Here is a 26,241-nt window from a genome sequence, read left to right as displayed (position 1 = left end):
GGGTTCTGGCTTTTAAGGGGAGCCGTACCTTTTGAACCGGGTCCAGGTCCAGGAGGAGGGTTCCCAGGGTCTGTGCTGTTGATCGTTTTGAATTTCGGCGCCTTAGGAGCTTCTAGTTTGAGATCGGTCGGGAAGGGTTTTCCGGAGATCTGAACTTCAGCTTTCTCTAAGCCGCCATCTTAACTGGAAGTGAAAAAAAAAGTTGCTTTATTTAACTTAAAGAAATAGCACCATATGGAAATTATTTCCATTCAAACATGTTTTTATATTTTTCTACATAATATTTACAAACATGATTTGTAGCCAGTTCTGGAGTAAAACATAACTTGAGTGTGGCGAATGTAAATATTTAGGATTTAAGTCTTATAGCTTCTGAAATATTTCATGGAGTTATATTTTAAATTTTATATAGTCAATTTAGAACATTATTTCTTGGTTACAAGAATCATATCCTTTCCCTCTTTCTACTTCCTCCACCCCTTCCTGTAGCTGAAATGCAATTTCACTGTGTTTTATATGTGTTCTTAATCAGAACCTATTCCCATATTGTTGATGTTTGCACTAGGGTGATCATTTAGAGTCTACATGCCCAATCATATCCCCTTCCATCAATGTAATGAAACAATTCTTTTTCTTCTGTGTTTCTGCTCCCACAGTTTTTCCTTCGAATATGGATAGTTTTCTTCCTCATAGATCCCTCCGAGTTGATCAGGATCACTGCATTTGGAACTAATGGAGAAGTCTATTACATTTGATTGTACCACAGTGTATCAGTCTCTGTGTAAAATGTTCTCCTGCTTCTGCTCCTTTCACTCTGCATCAATTCCTGGAGGTCATTCCAGTTCCCATTGAATTCCTCCAGTGTATTATTCCTTTGATCACAATATTATTCCATCATCAACATATACCACAATTTTTTCAGCCATTCCCCAATTGAAGGGCATCCCCTCATTTTCAAATTTTTTGCCACCACAAAGAGTGCAGCTATGAATATTCTTGTACAAATTTTTTTTCCATATTATCTCTTTGGGGTATAAACCCAGCAGTGTTATGGCTGGATCAAAGGGCTGACTGTTTTTTAGTGTCCTTTCTGCATATTTCCAAATTGACCTCCAGAACAGTTGGATCAATTCACAACACCACCAGCAGGGCATTAATGTTCCAATTTTGCCACATCCCCTGCAACATTCATTACTTTCCTTTGCTGGCATGTTAGCCAATCTGCTAGGTGTGAGGTGATACCTCAGAGTTGTTTTGATTTGCATCTCTCTGATTATAAGAGATTTAGAATACTTTTTTTCCTGTGTTTATTAATAGTTTTTATTTTTTATATGAAAATTGCCTATTCATGTCCCTTGCCCATTGATCAATTGGAGAATGGCATGGTTTTTTTGTACAACTTATTTAGCTCTTTATAAATTTGTGTAATTAGATCTTTGTCAGAGGATTTTGTTATGAAGATTTATTCCCCCAATTTGTTGCTTCCATTCTAATTTTGGTTACATTGGTTTTGTTGGCACAAAACCTTTTTAGTATAATATAATAAAAATTATTTACTTTCCATTTGTGATTCTTTCTAACTCTTGCTTTGTCTTAAAATCTTTGCTTTCCCAAAGATCTGATATATACATACTATTTTGTGTTCACCTAATTTACTTATATTTTCCTTCTTTTAACATTCATGTCATTCACCCATTCTGAATTTTCTTGGTTTATGGTTTGAGATGTTGATCCACACCCAATCACTCCCATATTGTCTTCCAATTTTCCCAGCCATTTTTGTCTAAAAATGGATTTTGGTCCTCAAAGCTGGGATCTTTGGGTTTATCATAGACAGTCTTGCTGAGGTCCCTTACCCCAAGTCTATTCCACTGATTCTCCTTTCTGTCTCTTAGCCAGTACCATTTTGCTTTGATGACCCCTGATTTATAGTATTGTTTGAGATCTGCTACTTCTAGGACATCTTCCTCCACATTTTTTTTCATTATTTCCCTGGATATCCTTGATCTTTGGTTCTTCCAAACGAACTTTGTGATGTTTTTTCTACTTCAATAAGCAACTTTCTTGGTAGTTCCATGGGTATGGCACTAAATAAGTTTGGGTAGGATTGTCATTTTTATTATGTTAACTCATCCTACTCATGAGCAGTTAATGTTCTTCCAATTATTTAGATCTAGTTTTAATTTTGTGGAAATTGTTTTGTAGTTGTGTTCATATAGTTCTTGTGTTTGCTTTGGCAGATAGATTCCTACATATTTTATATTGTGTAGGGTGATTTTAAATGGAATTTCTCTTTCTTATTCTTGCTGTTGAGATGTATTGGAAATATATAGAAATGCTGATAACATATGTGGGTTTATTTTGTATCATGTAACTTGGGTAAAATGGTTGATTATTCCCACTAGCCTTTTAATTGATTCTCTATGATACTTTAAGTAGACCATCATATCATCTGCAAAGAGAGATAGCTTGATCTCCTCATTGCCTATTTTAATGCCTTCAATGTCTTTTTCTTCTCTAATTGCTACTGCTAGTGTTTCTAGTACAATGTTAAATAGTAGAGGTGATAATGGGCATCCTTATTTCACTTGTGCTCTTATTGGGAATACATCTAGTTTATCTCCATTGCAGATGATGTTGGCTAATGGTTTTAGATATATACTGTTGATTATTTTTAGGAAAGGCCCTTCTATTCCTATACTTTCTAGTGCTTTCAGTTGGAATGAGTGTTGTATTTAGTCAAAGGCTTTTTCTGCATCTGTTGTGATAATCATGTGATTTTTGTTGGTTTGCTTGTTGATATGGTCAATTATGTGGATGATTTTCCTAATATTAATCTGGTATGAATCCCAACTGATCATAATGAATAACCCTCAGGATCAGTTGCTGGAGTCTTTTTGCTAGTATTCTATTTAAGACCTTTGCATCTATGTCCATGAAGGAGATTAGTCTATAGTTTTCTTTCTCTGTTTTTGATGTGCCTGGCTTTGGAATCAGTACCATAATTGTGTCATAAATGGAATTTGGTACAACTCCCTGTTTGTTTATTACATCAAATATTTTGTATAATATTGGGATTAGTTGCTCGTTGTATGTTTGATATAACACACTTATAGAACCATCAGGCCCTGTGGATTTTTTCTTAGGGACATTTGTGATGCCTTGTTCAATTTCTATTTCTAATACAGGATTATTTAAGTATTCCAATTCTTTTTCTGTTTTTGCTTTCACTGGCTTTGGTATCAAAAATATATTTGGATCACAAAAGGAATTTGGTGGGATTCTTTCTTTACCTATTTTTGAAAATTCTTCCCTTCCATCTTGGAATCAATTCTGAGTATTGGTTCAAAGTAAGTTGAGAAGTAAAGGCTAGAAAAAGGGGGATAATGACATGCCCGTGGTCACACATCCAAAGTATCTGAGGCCAGATGTGAACCCTGGTCCTCCTGAATCTAGGCCCTGCTATCTACTGATCACCCTATAGCCCTCATTGCCTAGATTTTTAAGATTGTTTAAATAGCATTGAGATTCATTGTTCCTTCAGTGTGGTAATTCACTGGTATATCAATCTGATCCTGGGGACTTTTTCATAGAGAACTCATTTGTGGTTTCTTCAATGTCTTTTTCTAAGATTGAGTTGTTTAAATATTCTATTTATAATTCTGTTAATCTGAGCAATTAATCTTTTTTGTAAGTATTCATCTATTTTACTTACATTTCAATTTTGCTGGCACATGATTGCTCAAAATAAGTGCTCAAAATTTCCTTAATTTCAACTTCATTGCTAACTCATTCATCCTTTTCATTTTTGCTATTGGTTATAATGTTTTCTTCTATCTTTAATCAAATTAACCAATGCTTCATCTATTTAATTGTATTTATATTTTAAAAACCAGATCCTAGTATTATTTAATTCTGTTTTTTATTTTCTTTTGATTTTATTAAACTCTCTTTTTGATTTTCAAGATTTCCTGTTTAATTGGACATTTCCTGATCTTTCCAGGGAACTGAAGTCAGTTGTATCCAGAGACAGCCCTAGAGAGTTTAAGATGCCTTAGATCACATTATGTGTCAACTGCTACTCTGAAACTTTTTGTACTAATGAGTCCTTCCTGTACTGGTAGTTCCACCTAGTGGACAGAAGGAGACCAATAGCAAGAGAGGAATATCTGAGGCCAGGGATGATTGAGCCAGCCTGATTTCCATCTGATTATAGAGGGGCAAATGTTGGAGCCCTTCCTCACCCAAGAAAGGATTGGGTTGGATGTGAGCCTGTTTATGCGTCTCATAACTGTTGCAGAGTCAGTCCAGGAATCCTCTTCAGATCAGTTTTGCAAAGCATCCCAAATCATTTTTGGAAGAGAAATGAGAAGGGAGTCAAGTCCATTAAAACTGTTTGCTGTTTGGCCTGTGTAGTCAAGGAAAACCCATAGACCAGTTTCCTTGAGATACAGCTTGCTGAAAACTCTCCTCCATCTCTCTTTATCTCTAGACTACCCTATCCCTGATCCCTTTGCTGCCTCTCCATTCTTTTCGGCTCTGTCTTCTTAAATCTTATTTCCTTAATTTTGGGGCTACATCAATCTAGGTCTACCACATCTTCTAAAAACAGAAAAGTAAAGACTTTTTGCTTGAGAAAGAAGTTGGGAAAAAAGGAGGTACAATGAATAACCCTGAAAAGAACAATGAGATCCATATCAGTAAATATTGTGTGAAAGGCAAGCTTGGGGAAGGGAGGGAGACCAGGGGCCTAGAGAAGGTCAAGAAATTGAGGAATCATCTTCATTTTTCTCCCACATTTCTGGAGGCAGACTAGGAGAAATAAGAGTCAGAGGCCACACAATCCTACTCGCCTATCTTTCTAACAAAATATAGTAGAGTTCTCAATTAGTCACCAGGATTCCAATCATAATCCCTGCCCCTTCTGAAAAAGAAGCCATTACCTCCTCTGAAGAGCTGATCTGCAGGGGCAGCTGCGTAACTCAGCAAATTGAGAGCCTGGCTGTGGATCAGGAAATCTTGGGCTCAAATCTTGCCTCAGACACTTCTTAGCTGTGTGACCTTGAGCTAGTTACTTAACCCCCATTGCCTGGCCCTTCTGCCTTGGAAACAATACAGAGTATTGATTCTAATGCAGGAGGTAAGGGTTTTAAAAAAGAGTTGTTTTGTGATAGACAAGAGATAAAAGGGTACCAGAATGTTGCTGTAAGGAGAAAAGATACTGACACATTAGGAAATAGTCCCTCCCTGATCAATGTAACCACTGAGCATCCCCTGGCAGGGGCATCAAACCCATTATAACTTGACCAGTCTTTGGAGACATGTCTCGCCTCCTCCTCAAGTCTTTTCTTCTTTGGGCTAAGCATCTCTAGTGCCCTTAATTGGCCCTTCAATAAAATATGTGTGTGCTCATGTCTCTTCTCTATGACTCTCTATTGCCTACAGACTATCCTTGAGTGTTCTTGTTCTGGCATTAAACCTTAGCCCTTCACAAAATGGCAGCAGGCATTACAGATACTTCTGGCCATGCATTGTGTGCTCAGACAGCCTGAGTCTACATTTGGTACCCAGTCTCACACTCTGACTTTCCTTCCTCTGAACCTTTGTTTGGGCTCTTCTTGGGATTTATACACAGCTTTTATATATGGTCTCATTTCATCCAACAACACTAAGAGGGAGAGATTATTTTACCCATTTAACAAATCAGGAGACTGAGACACAGATAGGGACTTGCTAGTAAGTCGCACAACCAGTAACATTTTGAGACAGAATTTGAACTCAGGTCTTTCTCACTCTTAGTCCAACACTAGTCACTATGTCATGTCAGTCACTGGATCCATTGATGCTGCCAAAACACCTTCCAAAAAGTCCTACCATGACCTTCATGCTCAGGAGCATGCTCACTGTTTCTTCATATTCTCCCCCCACTACAAAAGGTGGCTAGCTGACCTCAGATTTGTCACTGTCCTGGTCAGTCTCACTTGGCTTTACTGGATACAAATGGGAGGCTCATTCTTCCTCACCTTAAACTTCCCAGTGGAGACCCAGGGATGGAGTGCAAACTCTACCAAAATAACAAGGAGAAAGGTCAAGGAAGCTGAAATATTTCTCACTTATACCTGTAAAATTGGAAATTAATTTTAAGACAGCTGGCCATGGATGACCCAGGAAGGAAGCCTGTTGATGATCCTGGATGTGCCCCAGGGATTGCTCTGGCACACTGTGAATCTTAAAAATTCTCAGACCCTACTTCATAACACTTGGTTAAGACCATTCCCCATTTTAACAATGAAGGGACTTAGTCAGGAATGTGAGAACTCTACTCCACCCATACTTAAGCATATTTTAGAGGAAGATAAAGTTGTAAACTCTTTACTGAACAATAAATAAGTACTTAACTCATACTTATAGTGAAACAAAAGCCTTAAGCTAAGTCCATTTTTAGGAAGGTGCTAAGTACCTATGAAGGTCAGGCAACTTGCCAACTTGTAAGGGACAAGCCTTAACAAAAGAGGTATGAGGTTTTAGTCTACTCAGGTGTGAATTAAGAATGGTTTGTCCTTTGGAAAATGTCTACTGTGATTGGTAGATGTGAGAACTTAGGGGAGGTGACATAGGAGAAAATTCTCTTTAAAAGGAAATCAGAAGCTGAGAGAAAAACTCTCTCTGAGGACCTCTCTCTGAAGAGGTTTCATATGGCCAAAGATGAATGGGAAGGGCTTGGTGGCTGAACTTAGATGGAGATTGAGCTTTCCAAAGGTGAACTGGTATCTCTCTGAACACTAGAGTCTTGCTTGGGACAAATCTTGTGGTGAGTGTAAAGATTAAAATTTAGGGGAGATGGGGAGATTGAGGCAGGTAGAAATTAGTTTCTCTCTGCAAGAAGTATTATATTTTTTAAAGGTTTATTAAAGGATTAAAGATTAAAGAATATACAAGTAAGAAACATGTGCCTAGACCAGAGGCCTAGACAAAATAACCTCACATCACGCAAGAGACACTCCTGCTGCAAAATGGAAGTCCAAAAGCCCCAAGCCCCCCTCAAAAGCTTTTGAATCAGCTTAAATCTCTTCTCGATCTCGGCCCAGGTGAGATTACAAGGCATTCTGGGGAAGTGGAGGAAAGGCTCGTGGGGATTGTAGTCCTGTATCTGAGTCTATTTTTTACATGAGTGATAAAAGACTGACTGATCTCTCTCTCTTAAGGCTTAAAAGCCTAGGCTGGCCTAAGCTGGCCTATCTCTTTTCTCATTGTTTCCTCTTATTCTCTCTCTTTCATTAATTCCTTATTTGTATTAATTAAAATCTCCATAAAACCCAGCTGACTTGGTTATATTTAATATGTGGGAATTTTTCCCGGGTGACCACTATATTTTTGATTTGAAAACATATCTTTGAGGTCACAGTTTAAGGCAACCACTCTTTTATCTGTAACAGTTTATGCCAAACTCCTTTAATTATTACAACACATACCTCTCTCAGTGAGGTATTTTAACTTCCAACTAGAGATCAGGAAAGGTCTCTCCTTGGACCATAAAGGCTCAGGGAAATTTAGTCCCCATTAGATTCCCAGCATAAAACCTCATCTGAGCTTGAAGATCACCTTCAACATTCTCATTCTCATCCTGTAGGGCAGGAAACACCAAAGGAAAGGAAATATCCCAAAGCAGGGAATTCTAGAATCTTCTGTAAAGGGTATGGACATCCTGGGGGCAAATCATGTCCTATGCTCTAGAGATGCTATTGTGGGTTCAATATATCCAGACTTGAAACAGGTCTCACCTGACTCCCAGCCAGAGGCTCATCCTTTTGTATCCTGATGAGAACTGGTCTATTCCCACTCTCTGCCTTTCCTTTTCTTTCCTCGACAGAGTTAAAGTAATGTTTCCCTTTCTGAGCACAATCTCCCCATGGCCTGACTTTAGTCTATCCACACCACCGGCTCCCAATATCCTTATCAAGCTGTCAAGGTAAGGAACCCTGGCTTCTGGAAGTCCAGGCCAAGGAATCATAAACTCTTGGTGGTTCTGCCAAGTTAGAAAGGCCTCAAATCCAAGCCCAGGTGCTGGATGAAGTGGTCTATCATCCCCAGACCAGCTTGCCTCAGCCCATCAAGACTGAGCACCAGGGGCTTGGACTCCATGTGAATGTCTTTGTCAGTCACAGAACTGAAGAAGAACTTTTCTTAAGGACTGGAGGAGATGAGATCTGCACCATAGAAAGGGGTGTCTTTGCCTTTGAAATCACAGGTTTTTAGTCTCTGGCCCCCAGCCTGGCCAAGGTCTTAGACAGGCCACTTCCAAACCACTTATATGGTTATAAGATAAGAAAAAGTACGAATACAGTCATTTTCTGTCTATTCCCTGCACAGCACCACTGTCCAAACCTACCATTATCACCTCCAACAATACTGCAGTGGAGACCAAGGACTTCTCAATGACATGCAATGCTACGGGTCAAATTCACGCTTACCGGTGGTTCATAAATGGACTTGTCCTAGGTGGTAACAGGATACAGCTGTCGCCGGATAAGAGGACACTCACTATCCTCAGTCTCAGAAGAACGGAAAACAAAGGGCCCTATGTGTGTGAAATCGAGAACCCATTGTTTCGGAATAGGAGTGATCCATTCACACTGGATGTTGCCTGTGAGTATATTGCTTCTTCCTATATGGTGCCTTCTTATAGCCTGGTGGTGTGTTCCTAGAGGCCCAGGCTAATTCAGTCCCTTCTCTGAGAGCTAAAGAGGTAGGCTCTGAGGTTCCCAACCCCCTTCATCTTTAGGGAGCCCAAATTGGCCTTGTCATGTGTTCTGGTTGAGGGTGGCCATCCAGGGTGCTGAACTGGAGAAAGCCCTAAGATCTTCCAAGTTCAGATCCACACTGGAAAAGTAGAAGATGAGTTGTGAATTTCCCAGCTCAAAGGAGGATCAGGGAGACACAGTGGTTCTTGGTGATGGGTTATAGACTAGGAGATGCCCCCTTATTTCTGCCATAATCTCAATATGGAATCCTTTTCTTTCTTCCAGATGGCCCAGATATCGCCACAATTGTACATTCAGCCAATGAGTACCCTACTGGGGCAAATATTACCTTGAGCTGTGTTGCTGATTCAAACCCAGCAGCACAATTCACTTGGTTACAGAATGGACAAAGGATCAGCAACTCAGCCACATTTTCTGTTATTGCATCCCTGAGTGATGCTGGCACCTATACCTGTACTGCATCTAACTTATTCACTGGTTTGACTCGTACTGCAACCAAGAATATTACAATCTATGGTGAGTATCTGGATTGGGCCACCAACTTTGTGTGGGGCTCTCTCTTTCCCTGGCATGACAGAAATAGACAAAAGTGACACTTCCCCCCCCCCCTGGTCCCATGGCACAGTGCATTGTGGTAGAAAGAGCCCTGAGATCAGAATCATGAAACGTAGATTGAATCTTTTCTTTTCTGCCTATTGTCTATGTAGTAAATGACTCCTCCTTTTGCAGCCCCAGTTCCTTCATCTGGAAAAATGAATAATATTTGTTCTGTGTATAATAGGATTTTATGTGGAATCCTTTTTACATGGTAGACACAAAATAAAAACATTAGTTGTCATTATCATCTTTATTATTGATATTGTATTATTCTATTCTGTCCCAGAGACATACATCCTTCTTTTTCTCCCACCTTCTAAGGCTGCAGGTTCAATGACTGCCCCATACTCACTCTTGCAGTCCATTTCCCTTGTTGCTGTGGAACCACAGAGTGTTTCTATTCTTGGTTGGAGTATAAGCTATGGTCATGCAATGGGGCTAGCCTTGATCCTCTTTGGCAGGGAAATTCTGGAGATGGAAAGGAGGATGTAAACTTTGTCTCCTTTCACACCCAGAGATTCACTATTGGACCTATATTCTTCCTCTTTGTAGCATAAAATGCCACATGGAAGCATATCTTATTTAACCTGGTTCTGATCTATTGGCTTTAGCCTCCAGTATATGTTAATTCACTTGTCTGACTTTCATATGTACAGATGACAGACCCTCCATAATCACACTAATGGGCATCATGACCATAGAGAGATCATCTCTGGCCTTAGTTGCCTTTTATTTCATGCTGTTTTATTGTTACGATTATTAGAGGTATCCCAGCTTCCTGTCCCTGACTCTGGGGATATTCTGAATTGAGAGCAAGGGGAGAGATAGAATTGTGAAGTGGGGAAGTGACCTTGGGGAAGTCAGACTCCAACAGTATATACTTTAGAGGAGGGATGATATTTTATTGACCTCAGTCTGTACATGAGGATGCTTAAAGCACACATTTTAAATTATCATATAATTATCTGTGAGTTATTTTCTTTTGTTAATTATTTCCCAATTACCTTTTCACCTGGTTCAGGCAGCACTGGGAATGTTGGAGGCTATGGATTTGACACCTGTAGTCTAAAAGAGCTTTTTCTTAATTTATTTTTTCCAATTAACAAAAATCTATTCTTGTCCCCTTTTTACCTTCTACTGCTAATGAAAAAAAACATCTTTGGGACAGGTATGAGTTGTGCCTGCCTGTAGCCACAAATTAATATATTCTTAGGTGGATACCTGAGAAGGAGAGTTAGAAAGTGAGGGAAAATGGGTGAAGGGGATATAGAGTAAGAGGAAATAGAACAAAGGAAGAGAGACTCAGAGACATGGCTTAAAAGAGCTTGGGATCCAGCCTGTGTGCTCCTCTGATGGTTGTAGAGAGAGAGAGAGACAGTGAACTACATATTTCCTCAGTCTTTTGTTGGAGGATCAAGCAATGGGGAATGGGAGGTGGCTAATGTTCATGTGACAAGGCATAAGGCTTAACATTGGTTCAACTGACTACCACAAGATCAAAGAAGAGGAGTTTTCTTAAGCATGTGACCTGGTATGGAATCTGGTCTGGCAAGGTGCGAACTAGGACACTGAGGCAGCCTACCCAGGAATTCTTCTGACCTTTGGATTTGTGATAGAGACATGAATATAGAGAAGCTTTGCAGGTCTCGTGGACCAAGATGCAAGAACCAGGGTTCCAATGGAATGTCCCTGGTTGGTGGCAGTTTAAGCTGACCGGTGTAATAAAGAATAAGCTGAGAGAAGCTATTACTTGTGAATAGGGAATGGTAACTGAGGAGAACATCTTTATTAGCAATGACTGTTGTTCTCTGTCTGGCTTTTGACTTGAGAGAGCTAATGGGAACCTGAAACTGCTGAGAGAACCTGAGGATGCTTAGTTGTAATGGGGGATTGCCACACACAAAGGACACTGGTACAGAAGGGACTGCTCTGGGGAATCTGTCTATTGATTTCTACTAATCTATTTCCTAACCTCCTTCCTCCCTCACTCCCTCCTCCAACCCTCTTCCTCCTGCCACTCTTCTCCTCCCAATTTTCCCTCCCCCCTGAGTGAATTACAAAATATTCTAAGTTTCTTTCTCAGGTAAGTGGTCTATTGGGATAACAGGATGGGAAACTGAGGTAAGGGGGGTGAGGAAGTCCCTAATCTAAATGATTGATTTTAGAAAGGTTTGGGAAGTATTCTAGTCACAAACTGTGACTCTGAGATAGGGAGATGGAGGACAATGGCTCAGTGTCAACTTCAATTGTTCAGAATCAGAGAAACCCAAAACCCAAATCAGCTTCACAAAGATCTTTCAGTCAGCCTCAAACCTCCAGGGAGAGAGAGAGTCAGTCCCCCAGTCAGAGACAAAGTCCAAAAGCCAAGTTTGCCACCTCCCCCCCTCCAAGGTCCTTTCAGCCAGCTTCAAACCTCCAAGGAAAAAGTGGCTTCCAGTCAGAGACACAGAGACCAAAAAAAAGAAAACAAAACAAAACAAAAAAACCCTGACTCCTGTCAGCTCCAACTACCATACACTGAGGACATTCCATTGGAATCCTGGTTCTTATGTTCTTGCATGTTGATCCACAAGTCCTGCAAAACCTTTCTCTCTTCCTATCTCTATCTCACAGTGGGGAGGGAACTTTGTCTCTGACTGGAAGTCATTTTTCCCTGGAGGTTTGAAGCTGGCTGAAAGGACCCTGGGGGAGGGTGGCTGACTTGGCTTTTGGACTTGGTCTCTGCCTGGAAGTCACACTCTCTCCCTGGAGGTTTGAACCTGGCTGAAAGACCTTTGTAAAGCTGATTTGTTTTTTTGGGTTTCTCTGGTTCTGAGCAGTTGAAGTTGACACTGAAGAAGAGATTTTCTTGGTGAAGAAGAAAGAAGATTCAAACAGTTGTTCTCCATCTCCCTAACTGTCTTAGAGTCACAGTTTGTGACTGGGATACTTTCTAAAATTCTCCTTTAGATTAGGGAAATCCTCATCCCTCTTACCTCAGTTTCCCACCCTGTTATCCCAATAAACCCCTTGACTTGAAAAAGGAAAAGAAAAGAATATCTTTATAGTTTACTCAAGTGGGGAGGGAAGGAGCCAAGGCTTCAAGAAGAACTGGGTGGAGAGGGTTGGAAAAGGGAGGGAGTGAGGGAGGAAGGAGTTAGGAAATAGATTGAAGAATCAGCCATCAGTAGGAATCAGCAGGCAAACCCCAGAGTAAACCCCAGGGCATTCCTTTATAAGTAGTCCCCTGTGTACCAATATCCCTGTGTGGTGGCATACCTCAGCATTTCTCATTCCTACCTCCACTATCACCAAAGAGGTTCAGGTCCCAGCAGGAGCTCTCTAGTCACAGTCAGAGAACAGCAATCATTGTAAGAAGAAACAAGGTTCCCCACAGTTTACCTTCTCTATTTCAAGCAATAGTAGTTTTCAGTTAATTTACTCTTCTATTTCAAGTGGCACCTTAATCTGACAGTACCCAACAATCCCACAGGCAGGAAAGATAGTAAAAATGTTCAAACAAGTAGTTTTTGGTGTGGTGGTTTTGGCAGCCATCGCTTGCTTTTGGATTTACCATATTCTTTACAGCAAACTGACTCAAATGGTAGTGAAGACTGTGGATTATGTAGGAAACTTGACAATGACTATGTTACAATTACCTTTCCAAAATGAATTAATTCTCTGGAAAATCCTGGCACAAGTATATGTACTATTCATGGCTGTGTTGCAGACTCTAACCCAAGTGAGGAAATTTTTTAGATTTATAGTTCCCCTTAAGGCAGAGAAGTTTATGGCCATTGACAACAACTTAGACAAAAATGATTAAGGCAGTTTTTGAACAACTCATTAAGGAAAAGGGTTTATATCTAGTTATGGGCAAGGACAATGGGCAATCAGAGAATGCACCTCAGGAAACTGAAGGTAGCAATGAAAATGAGAACCAGGCTGCTAGTGTCCCTGAGAAAATATGTTCATTGAAGGAAGTGACCAAGCTAACAACTAATGCTGGTGTTATTCACTCAAAGGACCATAGATAATTCACTCCTCATGAACTTGAGTTTGTTAAATGTCGTTTTCCAAAATTGGTGGACAATCCTTTTAAAACCCACAAGGAGCTAAAGAGAGCATTTCGAATCTTTGATCCAGACTTCGAAGATATTGAATTTCTCTTAACAGAACTTTTCAGCTCCCATGAAAAAAGGGAATTTGTGGAGACAACTAGATCTGAAAGTAATTTGACCAGCTGGCCCACTGTAGATCAAAGATTGGATATGGATTTTGCCAATCCAATCTGCATGTCATACCTTAAACAGTGCAGAGAGGATTTGCTTGAAGCCATTAAGCAATGCTGTTCAAAACCTGGTGAATGGTCCAAATTTGATAAGATCAGGCAGGAAAAGGGGGAGTATCCTGCCACATTCATAGACTGTCTGTCAGAGATGGCAGAGGCAATCTTAGGTTTAGAAGCAGATAATGAAGAGACAGCTGGCCATGTACGTAGACAGTTTCTGAGGGGATGCACACCAAGTTTGAGGACATTCTTTTTTTTTTTTATTTAATCACATTTTTATTTATTTAAAAATATTTCTCAGTTACAATTTTATCTGACTCAGTCACACTTATTTTTTTGTTTTTGTTTTGTTTTTTTTTTAAATATATTTTATTTGATCATTTCCAAGCATTATTCGTTAAAGACATAGATCATTTTCTTTTCCTCCCCCCCACCCCCCATAGCCGACGCGTAAGTCCACTGGGCATTAGATGTTTTCTTGATTTGAACCCATTGCTTTGTTGATAGTATTTGCATTAGAGTGTTCATTTAAAGTCTATCCTCTGTCATGTCCCCTCAACCTCTGTATTCAGGCAGTTGCTTTTTCTCGGTGTTTCCACTCCCATAGTTTATCCTTTGCTTATGAATGGTGTTTTTTTTCTCCTGGATCCCTGAAAGTTGTTCAGGGACATTACACCGCCCCTAATGGAGAAGTCCATTACGTTCGATTATACCACAGTGTATTAGTCTCTGTGTACAATGTTCTCCTGGTTCTGCTCCTCTCGCTCTGCATCACTTCCTGGAGGTTGTTCCAGTCTCCATGGATCTTCTCCACTTTATTATTCCTTTGAGCACAATAGTATTCCATCACCAACATATACCACAGTTTGTTCAGCCATTCCCCAATTGATGGGCATCCCCTCGTTTTCCAGTTTTGGGCCACCACAAAGAGCGCAGCTATGAATATTTTTGTACAAGTCTTTGTGTCCATTATCTCTTTGGGGTACAGACCCAGCAGTGCTATGGCTGGGTCAAAGGGTAGATATTCTTTTGTCGCCCTTTGGGCATAGTTCCAAATTGCCCTCCAGAATGGTTGGATCAGTTCACAACTCCACCAGCAATGAATTAATGTCCCTACTTTGCCACATCCCCTCCAGCATTCATTACTTTCCTTTGCTGTAATGTTAGCCAATCTGCTAGGTGTGAGGTGATACCTCAGAGTTGTTTTGATTTGCATCTCTCTGATTATAAGAGATGTAGAACACTTCTTCATGTGCTTGTTAATAGTTTTGATTTCTTTATCTGAGAACTGCCTATCCATTTCCCTTGCCCATTTATCAATTGGAGAATGGCTTGATTTTTTGTACAATTGATTTAGCTCATTATAAATATGAGTAATTAAACCTTTGTCAGAGGTTTCTATGAAGATTTTTTCCCAATTTGTTGTTTCCCTTCTGATTTTAGTTATATTGGTTTTGTTTGTACAAAAGCTTTTTAGTTTGATGTAGTCAAAATTATTTATTTTACATTTTGTGATTCTTTCTATATCTTGCTTGGTTTTAAAGCCTTTCCCCTCCCAAAGGTCTGACATGTATACTATTCTGTGTTTACCCAATTTACTTATGGTTTCCTTCTTTATGTTTAAGTCACTCACCCATTTTGAATTTATCTTGGTGTAGGGTGTGAGGTGTTGATCTATTCCTAGTCTCTCCCACACTGTCTTCCAATTTTCCCAGCAGTTTTTATCGAATAGTGGATTTTTCTCCCAAAAGCTGGGATTTTTGGGTTTATCGTATACTGTCTTGCTGAGGTCGTTTTCCCCCCGTCTATTCCACTGATCTTCCTTTCTGTTTCTTAGCCAGTACCAAATTGTTTTGATGACTGCTGCTTTGTAATATAGTTTGAGGTCTGGGACTGCAAGGCCCCCATCATATGTGTTTTTTTTTTCATTATTTCCCTGGATATCCTTGATCTTTTGTTCTTCCAAATGAACTTTGTTATGTTTTTTTCTAAATCAGTGAAGAAGTATTTTGGTAGTTCAATGGGTATGGCACTAAATAGATAAATAAGTTTGGGTAGGATGGTCATTTTTATTATATTGGCTCGTCCTATCCATGAGCAGTTAATGTTTTTCCAATTGTTCAAGTCTAGTTTTAGTTGTGTGGCGAGTGTTTTGTAGTTGTGTTCATATAGTTCCTGTGTTTGTCTTGGGAGATAGATTCCTAGGTATTTTATTTTGTCTAAGGTGATTTTGAATGGGATTTCTCTTTCTAGTTCTTGCTGCTGAGCTGTGTTGGAGATATATAGAAAGGCTGATGATTTATGTGGGTTTATTTTGTATCCTGCAACTTTGCTAAAGTTGTTGATTATTTCAATTAGCTTTTTGGTTGAATCTCTAGGATTCTTTAAGTAGAGCATCATGTCATCCGCAAAGAGTGATAACTTGGTCTCCTCCTTGCCTATTCTGATACCTTCAATTTCTTTATCTTCTCTAATTGCTACTGCTAGTGTTTCTAGTATAATGTTAAATAATAGAAGTGATAATGGGCATCCTTGTTTCACTCCTGATCTTATTGGGAATGCATCTAGTTTATCCCCATTGCAGATGATATTAGCTGTTGGTTTTAGATATATACTGTTTATTATTTTTAGGAATGACCCTTCTATTCCTATGCTTTCTAGTGTTTTTAATAGGAATGGGTGTTGTATTTTATCAAAGGCTTTTTCTGCATCTATTGAGATAATCATGTGGTTCTTGCTAGTTTGCTTGTTGATGTGGTCAATTATGTGGATGGTTTTCCTAATGTTGAACCAGCCCTGCATCCCTGGTATGAATCCTACTTGATCATGGTGAATGATCCTTCTGATCACTTGCTGGAGTCTTTTTGCTAGTATCCTATTTAAAATTTTTGCATCTATATTCATTAGGGAGATTGGTCTATAGTTTTCTTTCTCTGTTTTTGACCTGCCTGGTTTTGGAATCAGTACCATGTTTGTGTCGTAAAAGGAGTTTGGTAGAACTCCCTCTTTGCTTATTATGTCAAATAGTTTGTATAGTATTGGGGTTAACTGTTCTCTGAATGTTTGATAGAATTCACAGGTGAATCCATCAGGCCCTGGGGATTTTTTCTTAGGAAGTTCTTTGATGGCTTGATGGATTTCAATTTCTGATATGGGATTATTTAAGAATTCTATTTCCTCTTCTGTTAGTCTAGGCAGTTTGTATTTTTGTATATATTCATCCATTTCTCCTAAATTGGTGTATTTATTGCCATATAATTGGGCAAAGTAATTTCTAATGATTGCGTTAATTTCCTCCTCATTGGAGGTGCTGTCCCCCTTTTCATCTTTAATGCTGTGAATTTGCTTTTCTTCCTTCCTTTTTTTAATTAGATTGACCAGTACTTTGTCTATTTTGTTTGTTTTTTCAAAGTACCAGCTTCTTGCCTTATTTATTAAATCAATAGTTCTATCACTTTCGATTTTATTAATTTCTCCCTTAATTTTTAGGATTTCTAATTTGGTTTTCTGCTGGGGGTTTTTAATTTGATCGCTTTCGAGTTTTTTCAATTGCATTTCCAATTGATTGATCTCTGCTCTCCCTTGTTTGTTAATATGAGCTTTCAGGGATATGAATTTGCCTCTGATTACCGCTTTGGCTGCATCCCAAAAGGTTTGAAAGGATGTTTCGCCATTGTCATTTTCCTTGATGAAATTATTAATTGTTTCTATGATTTCTTCTTTAGCTAAACGGTTTTGGAGTATCATATTGTTTAATTTCCAATTGGTTTTAGATTTGGTTTTCCATGTACCATTACTAATCATTATTTTTATTGCCTTGTGATCTGAGAAGGCTGCATTCATTATTTCTGCTTTTTTGCATTTGTGTGCTATGTTTCTGTGACCTAATGTATGGTCAATTTTTGTGAATGTGCCATGTGGTGCTGAGAAGAAGGTGTATTCCTTTTTATCCCTATTTATTTTTCTCCATATGTCTATTAATTCTAATTTTTCTAAGATTTCATTCACTTCTTTTACCTCTTTCTTATTTATTTTTTGATTTGATTTATCTAAATTTGATAATGGTTGGTTTAAGTCTCCCACTAGTATGGTTTTATTGTCTATTTCTTCCTTCAATTCTCCTAGTTTCTCCATTAGAAATTTGGGTGCTATATTATTTGGTGCATACATGTTGATTAATGATATTTCCTCATTGTCTAGAGTCCCTTTTAACAAAATATAATTACCTTCCCTATCCCTTTTGATCAGGTCTATTTTTGCATTGGCTTTATCAGATATCATGATTACCACTCCTGCCTTCTTTCTATCAGTTGAGGCCCAGAAGGTCTTACTCCATCCTTTAATTCTGACCTTGTGGGTGTCAACCCGCCTCATGTGTGTTTCTTGAAGACAACATATGGTAGGGTTTTGGATTCTAATCCATTCAGCTATTTGTCTACGTTTTATGGGTGAGTTCATCCCATTCACGTTCAAAGTTATGATTGTCATTTGTGGACTCCCTGGCATTTTGATTGCCTTCCCTAATTCTAACCTTTTCTTCTTCGGCTCTACCTTTTAGTCCAGTGATTTACTTTGAATCAGTCCCCCCTGTCCCCTCCCTTGATGTTTCCCTTTTTAGTCCCTCCCTTTTTGTTCCCTCCCCCTCCCCCCTCTCTTTCCCTGCCTTTTTGTTCTCCCTCTCCCCCTCCTCCCCTTGGTTTTCCCTTCTCCTTACCCTTGTTGGGTAAGATAGAATTCAAGATCCCAATGGATCTGGATGTTTTTCCCTCTCAGAGTTGATTTCCCTGAGATTGAGGTTTAAGTAAACCCCCCCCCCTCTTTTCCTCTCCTTCTTATAGGAGTTTTCTTCCCCTCCCCTTCCCCTGTGAATCTTTGTGTGAGAACCATTATTCTATTTGGTCTTTCTTTACCCCCTATTTATACATTACATTTTCCCCACATATTAGTATACATAGGTTGATATAAATGTAGTCCTTATAGAAGAGAGTTTGAGTAAAAGAAGATAACATTTTTCCCCTTTCCTTAATATTTACCTTTTCAGGTATTCCTTGGTCTTTGATTTTCGGTATCAAACTTTCCACAGAGCTCTGGTCTTTTCTTTGCAAAAAGTTGGAAGTCTTCTATTTTGTTGAATGCCCATACTTTCCCTTGGAAGTATATAGTCAGTTTTGCTGGGTAGCTGATTCTTGGTTGGAGACCCAGCTCTCTTGCCTTTCTGTAGATCATGTTCCATGCCTTACGATCATTCAGCGTAGAACTTGCAAGGTCTTGTGTGACTCTGATTGGCATTCCTTTATATCTAAATTGTCTTTTTCTGGCTTCCTGTAGGATTTTTTCTTTTGTTTGATAGCTTTGGAATTTGGCAATTACATTCCTGGGAGTTGTCTTTTGGGGGTTTAGTGTAGAAGGTGTTCTGTGAGCTCTGTCAGTGGATGTATTGCCCCCTTGTTCTAGAATCTCTGGGCAATTTTCTTTGATTATATCTTGTATCACCATGTCCAGTTTGGTGTTTATTTCTGGCTTTTCTGGGAGTCCAATTATTCTTAAATTTTCTCTTCTCCCCCTGTTTTCCAGATCTATCACCTTGTCGGTGAGATATTTTATGTTCTCTTCTAATTTCTTGGTGTTTTGGCTTTGCTTTATTAGTTCTTGCTTTAAAGCCTGGTTTTCTTTTACAGTTTGGTCAAACTGGTTTTGTAGATGCATGAATTTCTTTTGCATCATTTCCCACTTTTCCTCCCAGAGGGCTTCCATCTTTTTGGTCCTTTCTGATTCAAATTCTTCATGGGTTTGTGGAGAGTTTCTATTTCCTTTGGAAAATTTTGGAGAATTTTCTTGTATATCTTCTTCTATCTGCTCTGTATTTTGTATTTTGGCTCCATAGAATGTGTCCAGAGTCGCCCCTTTCTTCTTATTTTTCTTGGTATTTTGGGGCTTCTGTGCTTCTGTGGAGTTTGTCATCTCTGAACGTGGAGGATTGGCTTTTCTTGTCTTTGTCTGGTGATCACAGGCTTTAGTCCTGGGCAGATGTTGGTTCTATGAGCGTTCCCTGGGTTAAACTGAATATGCCTCACTGGAACTGGAATGGAAGGGTCGGACCACGAGGCCACACTCTCCCCCTGGCTCGATTTCCGGAAGTTGCCTTCAGAATCCCTGGCCGTGAGGCTGTTTCATCGGCCTGCGGGGGGATGGGCTGCCGCTTCCCCAAGCTCGGAGAGCACAGACTTTCACTGAGACTTGGATAGCAGGATCCAGCCCGTGAGGCTGTCTTGCCCGCCCTGAGGGTTGCTGTTGTTTTGACCAGCTCTCTGCAGCGGAGTCCCCAGGCAGTAACTTTCACCCGGACCGACCGGCTCTCTGCAGCGGAGGCCCCAGGCAGTAACTTTCACCCGGACTGGGACTTGGGTAGAAGACCCTGAGGGTTGTTGTTCCTCAGACCCTGCTCTCTGAGCCCGGTGCGGCTGCCGCTTCTGGGAGCCTTGGACTCTGCGCTCCTACCCCTGAGGTCCGAGGGATCTCGGGGGATCTCGGGTTCTGGCTTTTAAGGGGAGCCGTACCTTTTGAACCGGGTCCAGGTCCAGGAGGAGGGTTCCCAGGGTCTGTGCTGTTGATCGTTTTGAATTTCGGCGCCTTAGGAGCTTCTAGTTTGAGATCGGTCGGGAAGGGTTTTCCAGAGATCTGAACTTCAGCTTTCTCTAAGCCGCCATCTTAACCGGAATTTGAGGACATTCTTTAAGAACTATTTCCCTAGATATGATTCATTTTCCCTAATTGAATTGAGAGAGGCTGCAGGTTACCTATTTGAAAATAGTTCAGATCAGAACAAGGAAGTTAAAGACCTTAAGGAAAAGTTAGAGGACTGAAAAGGATTTGAAACAGAAGGAAATTAAAAATTTAAACATGGTCAGAACATACACAAAATCTATTTCCCAAAAATCTAGTTACCAGACAATATCAGTGCAAAAAGAAACTAGGGAGTGTTTTTTTTTTTTTTGCTACCGTAAAGAGACTGTTTCTTAAAGAAGAAACAGGAGAGTACTAACAGAGAAAAACATAATGCAGGAACTAGGTACAAGAGATCCACTTGCTGTTCACACTGCAAGTTAAAGTCCTCACAACAAGCACCTGATTTGAGGGAAATGCAAAAGGCAATAGAAACTGGAGCAAAACCAAAGTATTCAGATATGATTAGAAGGGAATTATGAAGCCAGGCACTTGGAGATAGAAGAAGAAATTTTGAGCTAGAGGCTGCAGTTAAAAATAATATTAAAGGGGGCAGCTGGGTGGCTCGGTGGATTGAGAGTCAGGCCTAGAGATGGGAGGTCCTGGGTTCAAATCTGTCCTCAGACACTTCCCAGATGTGTGACCCTGGGCAAGTCACTTGACCCCCATTGCCTAGCCCTTACTCTTCTGCCTTGGAGCCAATACACAGTATTGAAGGTAAGGGTTTTTTAATAAAAAAATAATAGTAAAAAGTTGGGAAATAGTGCAAAATTGGTGCAAGAAAGTTATTCTGTGAATGATAGCCATTGCAATAAAGCAAGAGAAAGGCAGAGCCAGATTAAAGAAAATGAGGCAGAAATTAAAGAAATAATATCTCAAATTGCAAATGAGATGAAAGAATTTGATAAGACCTATATAGTAACCACACAGGAAAAGTCTGTAAAGGAAATCAAATCATTCCTTGAGAACTTTTTCCAGTGTAGAGTGGAGAATGGGATTAAATTATGTGAAAGGGAAAGAAAGAATAAGTCATAGGAACTCAAGAAAAAGTTAGTAACTAATACAGAGACACATAATTTTAATTCCCTAATGGTTACTGGTGATAAAGATGGCAAGGCTCTAGAAACATTCACAGAAGAAGTCCCACCTAATGCAGTTAATTCTGTCAATAACTTCATGGCAAAGGTACCTTTGGTAAGTATATCTAGTTTGAATCCAGAAGCTAGTACCTTCCATCCAGCAATGTGTGTTATAGATAAAAAAAACTGATAATGAAGCTGACATTGCTTTTGAACACAAAGATTATCATATTCGAGGTACTAGAGGTGACATATCAGTTAAATTTGAATCTGGGGATGGAATGGCAGACTTAGTAACAACCAAGAATTCAGTTAGTGCCAGCATTCTAAATGGCAGAGGGGTATCTGGCCAAAGCAAAGCTTCATGTTCCATTGAAGACTTCATTGGGAATGGATCAAATCAAAAGAAATTAACTGAGCTACATATGCAGCTGGCAGAGGGTACCAAAGACAGGAGTACTAATTCAGTGGCAATAAACTCCTTTGCTACACGCCAGAACCATATGTATGGATTAAGGTGGGGAAGAAGAACTATAAGGCTCTCTTAGATGCTGGTGCTTCAAAATCTGTCCTAAAGACATGTCCAGGGGATACCGACATAGGGGGTATGGTTTCTGTAGCTGGAGCAATGGGACAAATTCAACAGGTCCCTGAGCTCAAAAGCACTATGGTTAAACTGGGTCCTCTCACCGTAGATCATACCTTCTTGTTGATTCCATCATGCAATGACAATCTTTTAGGATGTGATTTTTTCTTGTGCAAGATACAGGCAACCCTGTGAAAAATGTGAAAATTCTGGGGTAATTTATTTTCATCTACCCAAGAACTTACTGAAGCACTATCCATTGTTGTACTTAGAACAACTTGAAGAAGAACCTGAAAAGATTCAAGTTGTGACTTCTATGTATGACATACCCACAGATATTCCACAGGGGGTGTTTGCAAAACATCAAAATGATGTGGGTCAGATTAAATTGATTACTCCTGTTAGGATTGAGGTCAGGGAAGGAATACCACCTAAGATACCACAATACAAATTAAGTAGAGAAGCAAGAGAAGGGATAATACCCATTATAAATAGCTTGCTTGAGCAAGGTATATTGAGACCTACATAATCTGAATATAATAGCCCAATATTAGCTATCAAAAAGAATAAGCTAAATGAAGATGACACTTCTGCATAGAGATTTTTTATGGATTTGAGGGCTGTGACTAATTTCATTAGGAAGAGACATACTGTAACACCATCTCCAAATGATATCATAACTCAGATACCTGCAGAGGCTAGATGGTACACAGTGTTGGACCTGAGCAACACTTACTTTACTATACCGTTGCACCCTGATTCTCAAAATATTTTTGCTTTCCAATGGGATCAAACCCAGCTGTGCTATACTAGATTAGTGCAAGGATGTTGTGAGTCGGCTTCAATATTTTGTCAATTGTTGCAAAGATCTAGCTACTATAACTTTCAAACGTAGTAGATTGATACACTATGTGGATGATTTGTTGCTAGCATCTCCTGACCCTAAGACTTGTTTAGAAGATTCAAAGAAATTGTTAATAGAACTCTATAAGAGGGTTTCATAAAGTTTCTAAAAAGAAGATTCAATGGGTCCTACCAATAGTTAAATATTTAGGATTTGTCCTGCAGGGGGGCACCAGGAAAATCTTTAATAAAAGGAGGGCAGACATACAGAAGCTAGGCACCCCTAGAACTAAGAAAGAACTTAGTTAGACCTTTTATGGGGGTTGCTGGTTTCTTGAGGCAGTACATAGTGGGATATTCTCATATTTCCAAGTGCTTGACTGATTTGACAAAGAAAGACATTAAAGAACCATTGCAATTGAATAAGGAACATTTGCATGCTTTGTCACAGTTGAAGGGAGCTATTCTATCAATTCCAACTTTGGGAATACCTAATTATAAGAAGGAATTCCACTTGTATGTCCATGAAGCAAAAGGCATTGCTTGTGGAATGTTAGCACAGCATTTTGGGTTGAATCTAAGGGCTATAGCGTTTTATTGTTCTATCCTTGACACGGTTGCACAGGGCAGGGTGTATTGCCTCAGGAGCATAATAGCTACTGCTCTAATGGTCAAGAAGTCCTATGACATAGTACTGGGATGTAAATTGCATGTGTATTTTGCACACCAAATTGAAAACCTTTTAAGGTCACACAATATGCATTTATTCACTGATGTGAGAATATCCCAGTATGAAGTCATTTTGTTAGGCAATGATAATATCACAATTCATAGATGTGCACCATTGAACCCAGCAACTCTGATCCCTGATTTGCCAATGGATGGAGAAGTATTGCATGATTGGGATCAGATAGTGGAACTCATGCATAGGCCAAATGAATGCCTTAAAGATACACCTCTTATCGATCCAGAAATGGAGTTATACACTGATGGGTCCTCCTGTGTTCATGGTGGGAGAAAATTCACATCGGCAGTGGTTGTTGACAATAACAAAACACTTTGGCATGCATCATTGCCAAGTCATGTCAGTGCCCAGGGAGCCGAGCTCAAGGCCCTAGAATTAGCTAGAGGGAAAAAAAGAGCTAATATTTTTCCTGGATTCACAATACACTTTCTCCACTGTATATTGGTCATCATATATATGGTAAAACAGAGGGTATAAAACTTCAGCTGTGAAACCAATTGCATATGGCAATCTGATAGATCGTATCATAAGTGCTGTAGACTTTCCTAGGGAGGTGGCCATAATCCATTGTAAGGCACATACTCATGGAAAGGACAGAATATCCCTGTGGAATGACAGAGAAGACGTAACATCAAAATATGCTGCTAGGTTCGGTCCCCACCGTGTGCTGAATTTCTCTCTGGTCGAAAGGTATAATCTCACTGAAGCCTATGACAGAGAAGAGATACAGTCATGGAAAGAGCAAGTAGACGCTAAACTGATCAAAGGTGTCTGGATTGCTTGAGGGGGTAAACCTATTCTCCGTAAAGTTATATAAAATCTATATACTGTAATTCATGCAAATGGACATTACAGAGTACAAGGGATTCTGGATACCATAAAGAGATATTGGACAGCACCAGGAATAACTACAAATGTCATTAGAACTTGTCAGGCATGTGAGACATGCAGGAGATATAATCAAGGACATTTTAAGAGTGTTGCATTGGGAGGCAGACCACTCAGCTATATGCCTTTCCAGTGTATTCAGAATGATTAAATCAACATGCCTAAGGACAAAGGATACAAATATGCATTGGTTATAGTGGATAGACTGACTAGATGGGTTGAAGCATGTCTGCCCAAGAAAAGTGACACTGCCACAGTAGTGAAATTTCTATTGAAGGAGATTATACCTAGACATGGCATTCCCAATACCATCGACTCCGACAAGGGGTCCCACTTCACTTCCCAGGTTCTACAAGAAATCTATAAGAACTTGGGGATTAAGTGTAATTACCATTCAATCTATAGGCCCCAGAGTTCCGGGCAGGTCGAAAGGATGAACAAAGAGCTAAAAACACAAATAGGTAAACTCTGTTCAGAAACACATTTAAAATGAACAGATGTTTTGCCTCATGCTTTGTTCAACATTAGAACCAGGCCTAGGACTGACCTGCATTATATCACCTTTTGAAATGCTGTATGGTAAGGCTCTTTGGCATGGTAGGACAGTAAAGTTACCTTACTTGTCTTTGTTAAGAGGGGGATGCATTCTTCATGAATACTTAGAACAGATACAATGTAGGATTGAAGATCTAAGGAAACTGGGTTTGCTTGTGCTGAGAATACCACCAGATTTTTCATTGCACATGATAAAACCAGGTGATAAGGTATATGTCAAGAATTTTAATAGAGAATCTCCTACAGAACCAAGATGGATCAGACCAACAATGGTTGTGATGACAACCTCGTCTATAAAGGTTGATCAAAGAGATCCATGGTTCCATGCTTTACATGTGAAATTACATCATACCCATAATATTGAATAGTACTGGGAAAATAAGTGATAAGCCAATTCAGTCCCTACCGAAAACACAGGAAAGCACATGAGAGCCATCAAAACACAGAAAATTAGCCCTGCACAAGTTGAATTGATTAAGGAATAGAAATGCACCACTAAAGCTGAAGCATATAGTACAGTCTCTGAAGATATATAGCCATTAACACAGAATACAAAAAGAAAACCTTGCATTTGAAAGAATAGCAGTCACAATGATCTGCCTGAAATAGTAACAAATCAAAAAGAACTATCTCCTAGTAATACATACAATAACCATTCAAAAACTACATTCAGTAACCATAAGATAGACCTCCTTGATGAAGAAAAAAAGACAACTTGAAAACTATACGCTTAGGCATAACGCGTACACTCATGCAAGAAGAAAAACACAAGTTGACCTAACTTGCAAGCACGAAGAGAAACAAATACATAATGCTTACCCCCATGCATGAAGAAAAATTGATACATTCTGACACTCATGAAGATTTCAACTCACTTCCATGCAAAAGTAACTTTTCACTCTTACTTGCACACATACATAAAAAACCCTAACTTACATGTTTGTGGTTTTTTGGGGGGTTGTTCCTGGGGCAAACCCCAGTTTGCCTGCTGGTCCCTACTCCCTACCTCCATTATCACCAAACAGGTTCAGGTCCCAGTAACTGCCCTCTCTAGTCACAGTAAGAGAACAGCAGTCATTGTAAGAAGAAACAAGGTTCCCCACAGTTTACCTTCTCTATTTCAAGCAGTAATAGTTTTCAGTCAGTTTACTCTTCTATTTCAGACTGTAGATTTGAAGAGTGGTCAGAATTAA

General features: G+C 39.5%; 1 protein-coding gene across 1 annotated transcript in view; it reads left to right on the top strand.

Annotated features, from left to right (window-relative positions):
• The window catches only part of LOC130453969 (carcinoembryonic antigen-related cell adhesion molecule 5-like), a 77,380-nt gene that overhangs the window by 17,142 nt on the left and 33,997 nt on the right, over window positions 1–26,241 (top strand). Inside the window, exons 4-5 of the mRNA XM_056796422.1 lie at window positions 8,371–8,646; window positions 9,027–9,278. Coding sequence (XP_056652400.1) covers window positions 8,371–8,646; window positions 9,027–9,278 — 528 coding nt within the window. The remainder of the gene's footprint in view (window positions 1–8,370; window positions 8,647–9,026; window positions 9,279–26,241) is intronic.

The sequence above is a fragment of the Monodelphis domestica genome, chromosome 4, assembly GCF_027887165.1.
Source record: "Monodelphis domestica isolate mMonDom1 chromosome 4, mMonDom1.pri, whole genome shotgun sequence".
NCBI classification, from domain to species: domain Eukaryota; kingdom Metazoa; phylum Chordata; class Mammalia; order Didelphimorphia; family Didelphidae; genus Monodelphis; species Monodelphis domestica.
This window is presented reverse-complemented; position numbering and strand designations above follow the sequence as displayed.